The sequence below is a fragment of the Triturus cristatus genome, chromosome 4_1 (assembly GCF_964204655.1).
Source record: "Triturus cristatus chromosome 4_1, aTriCri1.1, whole genome shotgun sequence".
Taxonomy (NCBI): domain Eukaryota; kingdom Metazoa; phylum Chordata; class Amphibia; order Caudata; family Salamandridae; genus Triturus; species Triturus cristatus.
The window spans coordinates 891,434,561-891,449,359 of record NC_140585.1 but is presented as its reverse complement, the minus strand read 5'-3'; the positions used below and the strand labels follow the sequence as shown (position 1 = coordinate 891,449,359).

Here is a 14,799-nt window from a genome sequence, read left to right as displayed (position 1 = left end):
CCAAGGGTCTGGGCGCTGAGGACGGGGGTCCACCAGGGCCCGAGGAGACTCTCCCCAGCCTGGATAGGGTTTGGAAGCTGGGCCCAGGCCTGGGGCTTGAGCTCTGTCTGGCGGGTCCCGGGGTGCAGTAGCCCCCTGTCCTGCAAGCGAGCCGAGGGTTCGGGCGCTGGAATCGGAGTTCTTATGGAGGCCGGGGAGGCCCTCCCCGGCATGGCTAGGGTTCAGAAGCTCGGACCCGGCCTGGGGCTCGAGCTCCATCTGGAGGGCCCCGGGGTGCAGGAGCCCCCCGTCCTGCAAGCCAGCCGAGGGTCCAGGTGCTGGGGACGGGGGTCCACTGGGGCCCCGGGAGGCTTTCCCTGGCCTGGCTGCATTTAGAAACAGGGACCCGGCCAGGGGGCGGGGATAGCTGGCTAACTCCGCTCCGCTGGCGGAGCAGAGTTCTCTGCCCACCCCTAAAGGTATTGCAACACAAGCACAAGGCGCCTAAGAACTTCAAGAAGCAAGATGGGGCAAAGCTGGAGACTAAATCGGCCAGGATAACCTAAAGGAAACTAGAAACTGGAACGAACAATGGGAAAACTAGAGACTGTAAGGAGAAAAACAAGCAAAGGAAAAATAAACAGGGAGCAAAACCACAGAGACTGCGGAGCAGGTACACGAGCTAAGAACAGAAAGAAAATTAATAGGAAAAGGGAAAACCAGAGAGAGCAGAAAACTGGACTGGAATACGACAATTTCTCTGGCAGAAAAAAGGCAGGAACTTGTCAGGAGCAAGGTGCTTCAGGCACAGAAAGCTTTAAAACTCTTTCAAGCAGCAGCAATTCAAGGGTTGAGTTAGTTAAGTGGGAGGCACAAGTCCAGTTATAGCTGTGTGTAATTCCATTATCTTACAAGTCCTGCAAGAGAAACTCCAGTGCTGAGACATTTCTGAACTTGAACTGTGAAAAGCACTGCAAAGTGACTGCCGAAATTCTGTGATTACTTGGGGGTGTATCTGGAATCTGTAGACCATGGAAACAAGTGTTGATTTTACTATGTTTTCTGGATAGCATTGACATACATTTAAAAGTAAACCAGGGCTCTGGATGAGTGTTGGTGAATGAGAGATTGCCGTTGGTTTCTGCACAGCACCTCCCAGAGGTAGAAAGATGGAATCATTCCCGTCTCACAGATTGTCACATCTCAGAGCAGGATTCAGGATACCACTCATGGCAGTCGTGTGTTCATTTGGCCTTGTGCTGTGTGAGCTGAAGCCAGTGCCTGTCAAGAACATGTGCTGCATCTTGATGGGAAACCTTTTCTTTACTCTCCGTTGCATCCATTGGTATCTCCACTGTCATGTCTGCTTTGCAGCAATACAGACCACTGAGTGCAGAAGGCATCTAAATATGCACTTGATTGTCCTGAATCTAATAAGTAAGACATGTGTACTACATGCAGGTGATGGATTGCCAAGGGTCCATACATGTGTCCTGATGCACACTTTCCAAATTACTAATTTACTCATTCTTGTCATTGTGGTTGTACTGTATGTGGGTTAGTGTCTAAGATTATTCATCTCATATTATCATATGTCTAATATGGAGCTGATCCAGAGGATCAATTAATTATTTGAGGCTCTCTAGTATGTGGCACAAGCATTGGTAAAGGTGAGACCTGCATCACACATCATCTTCTCATCCATGCAATGGGAGAAAAAAACAAGAAATGGAATTATTGAATTAAACTCCATTCTATCATTTCTCTGACCATTTCCCTAAGAAGATGGCACGGCCCAAATACAAATCAGCATAGATTCGTCTGACAAAAAGGCCAATTTACCTCAAATGTTTAGGCCACACCCTCTTCAAACCGGCTCTCAAGCAATCATGGTCTATTGAGCCTCATTCGCGGGATGGATATGGGATCTATGGAGCTCACTTATGGGCATACCCCTGTCACTGAGGATGACTAGCTGAGGAGAAGTAAAGTATTGATTAAAATGGTTGACACTGCTAAGTTTGTAATCACCATGCCATTACAGACAGGAAGCAGCCATATGCCGATCGCCATGGGCCTTCCCAAATGGGATAGCTAAGCCATGTCCCCTAAAATGTGTAAAATAAGAAAGTGCAATGGCCATTATCTGGTGTTCAGCAGGAACTTTCATGGCCTAGCTGCTCGAGGAGGATTTACTTTTTTATGTGAGCTCATTGTGTTAGCAATTTTCGCTTTACCATGTGCATCTTCTTACTGCAGATGTTACCATTCGTGGTATGCCTCCGTGCAGTACTTGCCCTTGTTGCACCACACGTCTACCATTATTGAAACGCTCTGAATGAGGGCATTTGGGTGCATGTGTGAGAGATCCCTGTACTGTTAGTGTGTGTGTGTGTGTGTGTGTGAGTGTGAGTGTGTGTGTGTGTGTGCGTGCGTGCGTGTGTGTGTGAGAGAGAGAGATAGAGAGAGAGAGAGAGAGAGAGCGAGAGAGAGAATTCCACTATTTACATGGAAGACGGCTACTTAGTTTTTTTTATTTAGCTACAACTTTTTCACTTTAAAACTAATTGACATTGTTATATTCTGTTAGAGTACAGACGGTGTCCCTCGGGGACTTTAGGGCAAAACCAGTGTCACTGCCTTGTGGAGTCCCTCAGGGGTCTTCCATCAGTCCGACTCTATTTAATATTTACGTCTCTCAGTTGGCTCCTCTGATTGAATCCCACTGTTTTAATTTAACTTCTTATGCGGATGATACGCAACTTGTAGTATCATTGCTGCCTGATGCGATCCAGAAAACGGCTGCTCGCTTCCAAGACTGCATGACAGCTGTGGGAAACTGGATGGCCCAAAATTGTCTGAGGCTAAATCCAGTAAGACGGAGGTGGTCCTTTTCGGGAACAGCCCAGATTTCTGGTCACCAATATGGTGGCCAGAGACAATGGGGTCTCTGCCAACCCCTATTAGGAAGGTAAAGAACCTTGGAGTCTATATTGATAACAAACTTAGCTTCAAGGATCAAGTGAACGCGGTGGTCTCTGCAACATCATATACTCTTGAGATCTTGCAAGAAGATCATGCCGTTCCTCCCCAAAGAGAGCCAACAAACAGTTATTACTGCTTTAGCAATGTCTAAATAAGACTGTTGCAACAGTCTTTATCTTAATATCCAGGAAGGACTCATGGGAAGACTACAATTGTTGCAGAACGCAGCTGCCAGACTATTGACAGACATACCTAAATATGCCTCAATTACAGCTGAGATTAAAAAGTTACATTGGTTGCCCATCAAAAAACGTGTTTGTTTCAAAGCCCTGTGTGTGGTCCATAAATCCCTACAAGGTCATGGACCAATGCACTTCAGAAGCCACTTCCAATGGTATGTTCCTGGAAGATCTTTGCACTCTTCAGGAGCAAAACAGGTGCTAGTGCCCTTTGTAAAAAGGCTAACTGGGGAGGCAGACGCTTTGTAGTGGGTGCTGCTAAGGCATGGAATGAGCTCCTGCTGCATCTTAGGGGCATAACCAAACATCTGGACTTCAGGAAGGCCTTGAAGACGTGGCTTTTTTCGGTCTAATAGTTACATCCTTTGCCCCTGCTTTCGGCCACCGTAAGACATTGTGTTTCAGCGCCAGGACACCTTCGGGTAACAGTTTGCGCTTTAGAAATATCAATAGCATTAACATTTGTCTAGGACAATTCTGCCCCAGGATTGTCTTGCAGGGCTAACAGAATCTGAGCACCTTTCATGCATGGATTGGAGATTCCATTGTTGGCATAGCTCAATCATTGCTATGTCAGAGAGTTATGGTGTCTAATGGATGTGAGTAAATAGATTCGCACTGGTATGGTCTTCTTACAACAATTCTGTGAATTTGTTGGCAACAGTGCATCCAGATTGGGGTGTTATTTCACCCCAGTTCTAGCACTTCTTACAACAAGCCCATAAAAGAAGAAGCTGGTTTACTTGATTGAACGGATATCGTTTTTAAAAAAAGGGTTTAATAAGTCAAATTACAAATGTATCCATCTGTAAGTTATCTTTGTTTGTGGCAAACACATCAATTACTTGTCTTTTTGAGGATTATATGTAGGAGTTGCTTGGGATGTACAGAACATGGACAGGTGACTTGTTGGCTTCTGATGTCATGTATTCTTTATGAAATGGAGGGTTGCACTAAGGAATTTATCACAAACAGTTTTCTAGTCTTTGAGTATTAGTCCATTTCATTATTCCTAGAGGCCTGGTATAAAGTTCTATAGTTACACTACTTTAGACATTCGCCCTATTGTAGAGGACCCTCCCTCACAGTTCTTTTTCGTCCATCCTCAACCACTGACTGTGTTTTATATTGTGTCCATTGTGCCAATAATTATACTTTTTTTAATTTAAAGTGATAAGTAGGCTGGTGGAATAAGGGGCCCGAGGAGTCTGGATAGATGTTGCAGCAGTTGAAGGCCCTGGGGTAGCACAGACGTTTTCTCTGTAGGCAGAGTTGGTTCACAGGAGAAGGACGATGGCTTGGGGGAAAGTAGAGTTTCTTCCCAACGAGGTGCAAATGTTGTTATTATTTATTTTATTGCTTAACTCTTTTGTGAGTATTGTGGGCTTGATGAATTATAAACTTATGTACAGCGTGACGGGGTGAGGTCATATGGTTTATAAGGGGAGCCAAAACAACTTGGAATACATAACTACACAGTTCATAACCTTGCCACTAAGTGGAAAGATTCAGAATGTGTCTGAAACCCTTATTAATCAATCTTTATGCAATTCTGAATTACTTACCATACACTTTTACATCTTCCTATCATTGGTAGTAACTTGAGGCTTCCATCACGCAGCCCGCAGGCCCGTAGGTCCAGTTTTTCAAGGTTGGCTTCACTCAGACTGTATTGCATGGCTGTGAGGTCCAAAGGGTATAGCTGGGTACTAGATAGACTCACAGATTTGAAGCACCTGGATACAGCTCTTGCCACTTCAGTGTCATGCAGTTCAAACACACAATGGAAGATGTTCAGCAAATCAGTGTCCTCTCTACTAATCCATTTCTGCAACCACTGAATCAGGAATGGCCTTCGATCATCCACGAGGGGCCGTGGATTTTTCAAGATGTCGTCCATTTTTCCATAAGCCAAGACGCCCAAGAAGAACCGGATGAAGTTGTGTAAACATTCCTGCTTTGTTCGAGTAATGTCCTGAAGGAGCACGTTTGTAGGATCTGTTGGGATCTCACCGAAAGCCCAGGCATCCAGGCACTCTTTGAGCTCATCATTGTTTCGGACTTTCCCTGCACAATAGAAGGTAGCAAACATGTCTCGCACACTGTGATGCCGATATGTATAAACACTGCCCCCACTTTGCTCTATCAGGAAAAATTTGCATAGGTCCTTGAGAAGAAGATCTGAGTCTGTGGGTAATTCCTCTTTCTTGATTTCCTGGCAATTATTAATAAGTTTTTCGTAGGAGAGTTTGGCCAGCTGCTTACAAACCGTTTCAATGTTTGGGTTCAATTTCCGTTCTGCAGGCTGTTTGATGGACTGGCGTTCTTCAACAGCTACGGCTACCTCTGGTGAGATGTTTCTCAAAGTGCACTGCAGGAGTGAGGCAAACAGTCGGCTGTGGGTGTCAAGTTTACCTTCATAACATTCAAGGTCCTGCTCTCTGCAAATCTCACAAAAAGCGAGATTCAGAAGAGGAACAGACACAAGGCTGGACAGGTTGTAAACTTCAATAAACTTGTAGCAATCAGGTGTTAATCCATTTAACTTAAAAAACAATTCAATGTGCTCTTTAATATCCTTTTTTTCAAACTCCAGCATTACAAAAATTAACGTGAAGTGTTCCTTCCACTTTCTCCAAACATTGAACCCAGACGTTACTAGAACATGAATTTCTGGGAGGAGCTTCTTTGTTAAAATGCCGAAGAGCAGTGTTGTGATATTCATGGGAATTTCACCATTTCCCAGACATTCTTCAAAATCCTCAATCTCATGCAACAACTTATCCAGGCCATCAAAAATGAGCAGTGTATCTGAACTGAGCAGGTCACTGGGAATTTCTGTCACTTTTTTACATTTTGATTCTATGAGTTCCTTCACATTCAGTGGCTTTGAAAAGGAACTCAGCTCGCTGAGTGTGAAATAGAAAACGTATTTGTAGACTAGGTCCCTTTTCCCATTCTTCCAATCTAGCTCAACTTCCTCACACAGACATGTTTTCCCCATTCCAGAATCTCCCAAGATCAACATCCGTTCTGAGGTTAGACTTCTCTTCTGGGTTGTGAACATTTCTCGTGAAGTGATGGTGTCGGCGACAGCCTCCTGAAAATCACCCCTGATGTCTGTGCACAGGTCAGCCTTATTTAGAACAATTAGCTTTCTTTCTAAACAGTGATCCTTTTCCAAGCTTCCTTTTCCTATTTTGCAGCAGGATATTTGCCTTTGACAGACTTTTCTCTTGAACCCCTGATTCGAATCTGCTGTAGAAAACAAAACACAAAGAAAGGTACATGATGAAAACCATTAATGAATTATTTAATATTTGTTCCTTTGTCATTTAAGAACCATCCACCAAAGAATAGAGTAAGTATTATTCATTTTGTAGAAAACCAGATATATTTATTCTTTGTATAAATACAAGTATCTTAGGCCAGAGCATCAGTATGTCGGCTTTGGGGAAAAACAAAAGAAGGCATAGGGACAACTTGGCATAGCCTGGAGGTGTACTGCTGCCCTGCAACATGCCCCGTGATCAGGATCAATATTGACCATATTCGGGATCTTGAGACAATAAGTAGTTACATAGTGGATACCCCATAGCTTGGAGTTGAGAGAGGCAGGAAACATAATATTATATACTTCCAAGGGTGGCTGGTGAAGTCTGACAGTGGTGGGGTGCACAATGAAAGAATGACTTAGCTTGAGCGAGCGCAGCAAGCGAGCACGATTATCGTGAGGGGCTTGAGGGTCAAGGGCGGGGTGGGGTTCTTCCCCACAAGAACATTTTTTTAAACAATATAGTAAAATGGTGAATTTTGCAGCACAATTTCTTTAATAATATGACCAAAATAGTTTTCACTTGCATTTCTAAAGACACTGGGCCCGATTTAGAGAACTAACTTAAGATAAAATCCTAAACTTACTACCATTTACTCATTTTGGTATTCACCGAAGGCACTTACTCATTTTGGTATTCACAGAAGGCACTTACTCATTGATGAGTAAGTGCCTTCTGTGAATACCAAAAGGAATAATTGCACTTACTCATTTTGGTATTCACAGAAGGCACTTACTCATCAATGGGTAAGTGCCTTCTGTGAATATCAAAATGGTAGTAAGTTTGAATGCATCGTATTTGCCTTACCTCTATAAAGTTAGTGGTTACATTTTTGTATATTTTTATATATTGCACGTATGATGGTTTAATGTACAGTTTAGTAAGACTGTATAATTGTATTTTAATTGTTGCTTTTTAAAGTTATATTTTATATGCTATTTTAATTTGCGGCTTAAAATTGTAGTGATAAACTGTGTATTTTAAATTTTGGTTCTGTGCTTTTATGGATGGTTTTTTGAAATCCGAATAAAGTCTATTTGAATTGAATTGAATTGGTAGTAAGTTTAGGATTTTGTCTTAAGTTAGTTCTGTGAATCGGGCCCACAATTTTAATGCTAATGACGTACACCCTTCGAGGCCACAAGTGTTTGTGAAAGCCACAAGTGCCTCAGAAAGAATATACTGATGCATGGATCAGAGAAATAATTACACTTGCAAGGAAGAGAGGGTTAGCAGTGAGATGGGGTGGAAGTTTAAAAGGTGAGGTATGAAAGAGAGTAGAAGTCGAGGAGGGGTTGAGGGAGAAAGTGAGGCAGAAGCGAGAGAGGTAAGTAGCTCTAAACAAAGACAGCAAAGAGTTAGGCCGTAGTTCAAAGCCTCTTGGCAACCATGTCTAAATACAGGAGTTTTAGGGAAAACACAATTTAGGGAGATTTAGGGAGTTCAAAACTTTGACTATGGTAGTAAAAATTGATGACCTGTCTTACAGTTTACCATATGCTATAAACTCCCTTCTTTATTTGAGGCAGCCACAGAGTACTGTTTTAATGTCTTAAGGGCATTAGCTGTCAAACGGGTGGTTGTTTGAAAATTTGTAACAGCAGGAAGAGGTTAAATACAACAAAAACAAAACAAAAATGATTTATGCTCCATTAGCTTTGCTAGTAAATACTCCTTAAGCAAAGTCCTCTACCATGAAACAGTGCCTCTATTAAGAGCAGTTGCTACAAAGACATTTCATTTTTTCAGTGCTGTGTGTGCTGATGTGCTTGAGTAACCAGCACTTAAAAGGTTCAAATCCTGCAATACACTGAGTTATGTTAGTGTGAACATAGCCATGGCAAACAGTTACATACATGTAATCTGCAAACACACAGTCTGTATCCGTTGGGGAGGTTCACGTTATTCATAACCACTAAAGATAAAATGAGGATTCTGCTTGTAACCCACCTGTAATTTCACCCTCTAAGATAGAATATTAATTAATCTTAGATTTTACAAAGAGATACCCTTCTGCTCAGTGTGAAACTGGGATCAATCCTAGCTTTATTGCTTGACCAAAATGTGTGCTCCTCGGCAAATAATGCATTTCACCTATTGTTTTTTTATTCATTATCGCACGAGACCATCTTCAAACATATGTCTGTACCGAATGACCATTGTACAATAAACTCTCTTGTGCTTGAATTAATTTTCTATAATGTTGCATGGCAACTTACTTACCTCTTTGTTCAATAATAGCTTCTTGATCACAGTAGTGGCAGGAACGTTTCTCTGTTCATGTTTAGAACATTTTTACAGTTAATAAATACTTCTCAAATAATATGATGTAGGAAGGTGAAATGCCTGCTTTCCTTAGCAAATATTTTCAGGGCTCGGGTTTTGCATGGGCTCTTAGAGTCAGTGTGGACCTTCACCCTTGGCTCTCTCTGTTAATGTGTTGGCTCACCAACCTCAAGCCTGCACTTTGTGCCAGTTGTGCCCTTACATAGATTGCAACTTACCTGCCCAGTACCCTGGCCGGCCAAGCACCATCCTGGAATATAATATTTACAATGGGTCTAGTTAGCAGGATGGCAGAGTATAGATCCTCAATCCTCTGAGATGAATTTATCATTACAAGAGAGGAAAATGTAAACATATGTGAGTCCAGTGCATACAGTCCTCTACACTGCAGACATCCCACAATAGATACTCAGTTCCATAAACATTTAGGGGGCATTCTAATCAGATCCCCAAAGCTGTAGTTAGCTTACTCTATTTTAGTGCTCCTTGGAGGACCGCTACCTTGAAGTGGTTGAGGGGCTTGTGTGTCTCAGTGGCCTGGAGAACTATGCTGGCTAGAGCTTAGTCTACTGCCAGGGTCTCCCAAGCCGGACAAGTTAAAGTTAGAGACCTGACAAAGCGCAATCCACTGGTCCTCATTGTTGGGGTTTGGGCACAAAGCTAGCCACCTTGTACCATAAAAAGCATTTGTTAACGGAAAGAGCAGAAAGAGCTACTAATTCTTCGGGACACAAGAAACTTCAAGAGTCTTTGCTTAAGAAATGCATGACTGCAGTAGTCAATAAGCCATAAGTAACTATTGACAGGATTATGAAAGTTCATTTGCCAATTGAAAGACCATAATTAAACTCTGCAACATTTGTAGTATTTATGATGAAGGAAAGCTGCCTCAAGTAGCATCTTAGATGAGTCACTACAACCTACATATCCTGGGAGTCAGCGAAAAGCGGTGGAACTGATTTGGCAGAATGAAAACCACTACGTAGAGACTGTACTGTACTCGGGAAGGGATGATGACCAACATAACAAAGGAGTAGCCATCATCCTGAGCAAGGGAACAGAGAAATGTTTAATGAATGGAATCTGTTCACATCAGACTCTCGACAACTAGATTAAAACGCAGATATTCAACACCACCATTATCCAGTGCTATGCTCCAACACATGACACAGAGGAAACAGTCTAGGACATATTCTACCAACACATGCAAGCTGAGCTTGAAGCCATGTCGAACCACGACCTGAAGATTGTGAAGAGAGACTTGAATACTAAAATGAGAAATGACAATATAACCTGTGACAGAGCCATGGGAAAGGAAGATTGTGGAACACTGAATGACAATGCAGTAAGAATGTTGGAATTTTGTGCCACAAATGATCAGGCCCTTCTGTATGATATTTATAAACTATCTTGGTGCTCACTCAGTGGCAGAGACAGAAATTAGATTGACCGCCTGATAATAGGCGGCCCCTGGAGATGTTCACAGCAAGATGTCCAAGTGAGGAAGAGAATGAATGTCTGCAGCGATCATCATCTAGTGACCGGTTTTGAGAAGCTGAAACTCAGAAACAAAGAAGGCAAAACATCAGGACGACAGCACTTTGATGTGGCAAAATTAGAGGACCCTAAGACCGAGAAGGGATTCGTCTCACAAATCCAAAACAGGTCCCAATTCCGGCGAAACACGGAAAATCAGTCTGAGCCAGCTGCAGACAGTCTCCAAGAAATAAGAAAAGGTCCCTTCCATCTTTGTGAAAAGCAGTGGAACATGCTAAGGACCAAGACAAGGAAGGCAAAAGAATGAATAAGACAAGACACATGTCAAGCTATTGAAGGCAGGAGGGCAGTAAAAAGAAACTCATGGAGTCAAAATCTGAGAGGCTGCAGGAGAACCACAAGCAACAATACATAGAGGCAGACAGAGCAGTCAAAAGAATGACAAAAGTAGACAAGCGGGCGTGCATGGATAACCTTACCAGCCAAGCAGAGGAAGCAGCCAGTAGAGGAGAATGGGGGAGGGTCTTCAAGATCAAAAAGATAGATAGTGGTAAATCTTGTACAACATACAACACCTCTATCATGTACAAGCAAGGCAGACTACTCACAACAGAGAAAGAGCAGGAAGTACACTAGGTCGAGCATTTCAAAGAAGTCTTGAACAGACTAGTAGCAACAAGCTGTTGCAGGGATTCTGCTTATGCACAGAACTATGCGCAGGAGACCAGGACCTCAGAGAATTGTGGTGTACCAGAAACTCCCCTCAGAACCAAGAACCCCTTATCCGACTAGCTTAGTATCCCATTCGTTAGCCTAGATCTAGCTAGGCGGTCCCAATGTATAGACAAACCAGAACAAGCGACTTAGATATTTCTCAGGAGTGGTGGGAATCCAAAATACCTGTTCGTATCTATTTGTTAGTCCACAACAGAATAATACAGACACGGTAAAGTTTAAAGAGTTTATTTTATAAACCTCGCGTCCTAAGATGCAGTACTTTGGCTAACACTAGCAGACTAACGGTACAGATCAGAACCATAAGCATTATTACAATACCATACAAAATGAAAGGAGCAATCATACTAATAATGACAGTGGTATACAGCCACACTCCTTTCTCTAGAATCTAATACATTATTATTAGACTATTGGAAGGTCTCTTAGGTTAACAGGGGGGACCCCATACCGTATAGATCAGCTTAGTAGAATCACATCAAAGGATCAGCTAGCTCTCTCATGCATCAGCTCTGCTGTTCGAATGAATTCAAACCCAAACTGTTCTGCAATATTAAAGACGCTTGTCCTTCAGATATTGGCAGCTGCATGTATGATATGTCTAAAAAGTGGTACGATCAATCTAATCACAACACTCTGTACCTTCTAGTGACCCAGACTCATTCTTTACATGATGTACAAACCAAGGGCACATTTCACTGTTAAGAATGTGAAACAACAGTTTGTTATCCTGTAAGGCAAAGTCGAGTCAGCATTTCTAAAATGAATAACACATAAGAACAGTGTTGTGTGCCGCGCAGCAGAAACGACAAGCTGGCTTGCTAACAATTATCTCGGTTATGCTAACTTAGTGTTGTAAATAGGGCGTGGCTTAATCCATCCTACACCCCCCCATGATCGGAGCACGAACCAATAGGGATACACTTATCAAGAACGCAGAGTTCAAGTGATATAGAACGGAACCAAGGGCATGAACTATAAGTCCATATAAGGTAAGTGTAAAGTCTGAGAATTAATTAAAAAAATAGTTTAAAAAAAATTTCGATGGGGAGGAGCCAAGATGGCGACCGGGACGGCAGCGTAGGCTCCCGGCTCCGTGAACCTCCGCACCCCGCACAGATATCCTGCACGAGATCCTTAGCCTGCGCTATCTACCCGTGTTGGTGAACGCGAGCGGCAACCGGCCGTGTGACCCCGAAGTTTCTGGCAGCGGTACCGCCGGAGAAATGTCCGTCTGAAGTTTGCGGCCTGTGCAGCCCTGGAGCCGGGACCTCGAGTGGACGCCGTGGCCGGGCGGCAGTGCAACAACAGCGGCCTTTGGTGACTGGGTGGGGTCGGACTGCCGGAGTGGTGCGGAGGTCGGACTGCGCTTCGCCGTCGTCGCTCCTACCACTAAGCGTAGCTGAACGAGTGCGTGCCCGAGGTGGCAACTCCAAGACTCTCCGGTGACTGCTTCAGCCTTCGCCGGTGAGCTGCCCGGACGCCGCCCGTAACTTGCCCCGATTCTTGCGGGCTGCTCCCGGATTTTCGCGGGGGCTGGTCCGTGGTGGGGACGACTGTGGCCCGTGACCACACACCGGACACATTGTTTGCCTGCCCTCGGAACCCTGTTGCCAGTGCCATGGAACCCGAGGCGCTTGTGTCTGAGTCCCGGTCCCGATCTGGGATGGACCTACCCAGCGGCCATTTTGGTATGCCAGAGTCCACCATCCTGTACACTGGGTTGCAGCAGGATTGGGAGGGTGCGACTCTGAGGAGCGTAGCGGAGCGAGCGCCGGGAGCTGTACTGGGGTACGGTGACCTTCTCGAGGCTCTCGGTGCCCTTCACTCCACCTTGATTCACGGCGCCTGGGTGTTGGGGAGCAAGCTCGATGGAGTGACATCAGCGTCGGAACAGTTGCCGCCTGCCTATCCCCAGGTATACTGGGACTTCTTACACCGCGCACGGGGGGACAGTGTCGTGGCCGCCCCTGTGAATAGTGCACGCCTGGACTCTCCGGACAGTATATTAACGTGCGATCAGCTGGCTGTGGATCTGGTCTGTTCCGGAGGTTTCGGACCTGAGTGGGGGGTGGTGGCCTTGTCCCGTGCGCGGCCTCCGACGACCCAGGCAACATCCAAGCAACGGTCGCCCGCCCTGGCTGATTCCGCCTTCCTGGGCCTGGTGTGCAGTGTGAATCCTGGCTCGGCACTGGGAAAGACGATCCTCCATAGAGCTGACTGTGTCGATCCTCAGAGCCCTCTACCCTACCTGTGTGTGTCGCTTCCTGAGTTTTATTGGACATTTCTCTTCCTGGTAACATTCGACATGGCACTGGGACGAGGGGTATGCATGGGTGGGTTTGCAAAGAGTGGCCAAGGATGATGCTGACCCTTCAGAGGTGGTCATATACTAGGCGGGCGGGCTCGGGAGTTGTGTGCTCTCACGGCATAACTGTTAGTGTACCAAGTGCGTAATGCTCCTTACTCCTCTTTGACAGGGTCGATTTTGGGTTCTTTATTGTATGCTTTATGGGAAAACGTATGGTGCGGGAGGGAGAAGCCGGGGGCGTGCTTTGCAGGCCCTCCTCCAGTTTATTAATACTCTCTCTACCCCCCCGTCTGGTGGGGGCTCTTTTCCCACTCCTTTTCTCGGTTTCTTCTATATTTCGGGTCTGGTTCCGGGGCGACAGGCACACTGCTGGGGGGGGGGGCCGTACTAATCTGCAGAGGTGCAGGGTGGGGGGTTGGGGGGGGATTCTTTAGTCTTTCACCTCCTTTTTCTATGGCCTCCTTTTCTTCTCTTATTTTTCTTTGTCTTTTTCTGGGATCAGCATGGTAGTACTCCTTTGTTGTTAATCACTGCTGTTTCCGGAGTGCCATAACTTCCGTGGAGTTTCCTGGGTCTCGGGGCAGGGGGTTGCAGGCGCAAATGGCCGTGTCATTCCTCCACATCCTGAACTTCCTGTCTCAGCGCCATTGCTTAGATAGACTGCTGTTTATTGTCTACGCTCATCGTTCTGCCTGCCATTTTTCGTTGCTGGGAAACTGTTTGGCACCTGATCCTTCCATCCTTTTCTATTATAAAATGTAAACCTTTATTATCCTGATCTCCTACTTGGGCTGTTCAGAGACTGAGAGTATGCTAGCGTCGAGATTTTGCTCCCCGAGGTACTGACTGTGATAGACCTGCTTTCTGTTATTCTGACTGTTTAGCGGCCGGCCCCGGGGGTTGTAGGCCCATATGTGTAATTGATTGAAATGTCAATAAAGGTTTTAAAAAAAAAAAAAAAAAAAATCGATGAAAAAATGAACACCCCTGGATGCACCCTGGAGTGACAATGTCAATCAGTCAATCCATAAAGGTATATGCACCGTAAGTTGCAACAGCTTCCAAGAGGAAATCATTGGAGCGGTCCGCAAAAGTATCTGCCATCCAATTTAGCAAGGGAAAGGAACACACGTGTTCATCAATTAACGGAGCATCCAGCACCACAATAGGACAACTGTCAGCATCCTCGATATAACTCCTTTCAAGGAATTCAATAGCCGCCTCTCCGATATCCCAGTCACCAAGGACTCCTTGTGCAGCACCCAAAGCCATAAACCCAACACCAGAACAATCAAAATCATGAGCCACTAAGGGGCACATTAGTTCATCAAAATCCGGGTCAGGTGACGCCAAGTTTGACAGGCACAAGTCCAGAGCCCACTGGAAGGGACAATCTAGGCAATGAAAGACAGGTTGCACACAAGTAAAAAAG

General features: G+C 44.8%; 1 protein-coding gene across 2 annotated transcripts in view; it reads right to left on the bottom strand.

The window, feature by feature from the left end:
* Positions 1-14,799, bottom strand: part of LOC146855741 (NACHT, LRR and PYD domains-containing protein 5-like) — a 376,900-nt gene that overhangs the window by 114,731 nt on the left and 247,370 nt on the right. The window contains exon 6 of one of the 2 annotated variants that reach the window (XM_085653656.1): positions 4,769-6,461. In XM_085653656.1, coding sequence (XP_085509782.1) covers positions 4,769-6,461 — 1,693 coding nt within the window. The remainder of the gene's footprint in view (positions 1-4,768; positions 6,462-14,799) is intronic. The other variant, XM_085653657.1, reaches the window with a different exon arrangement.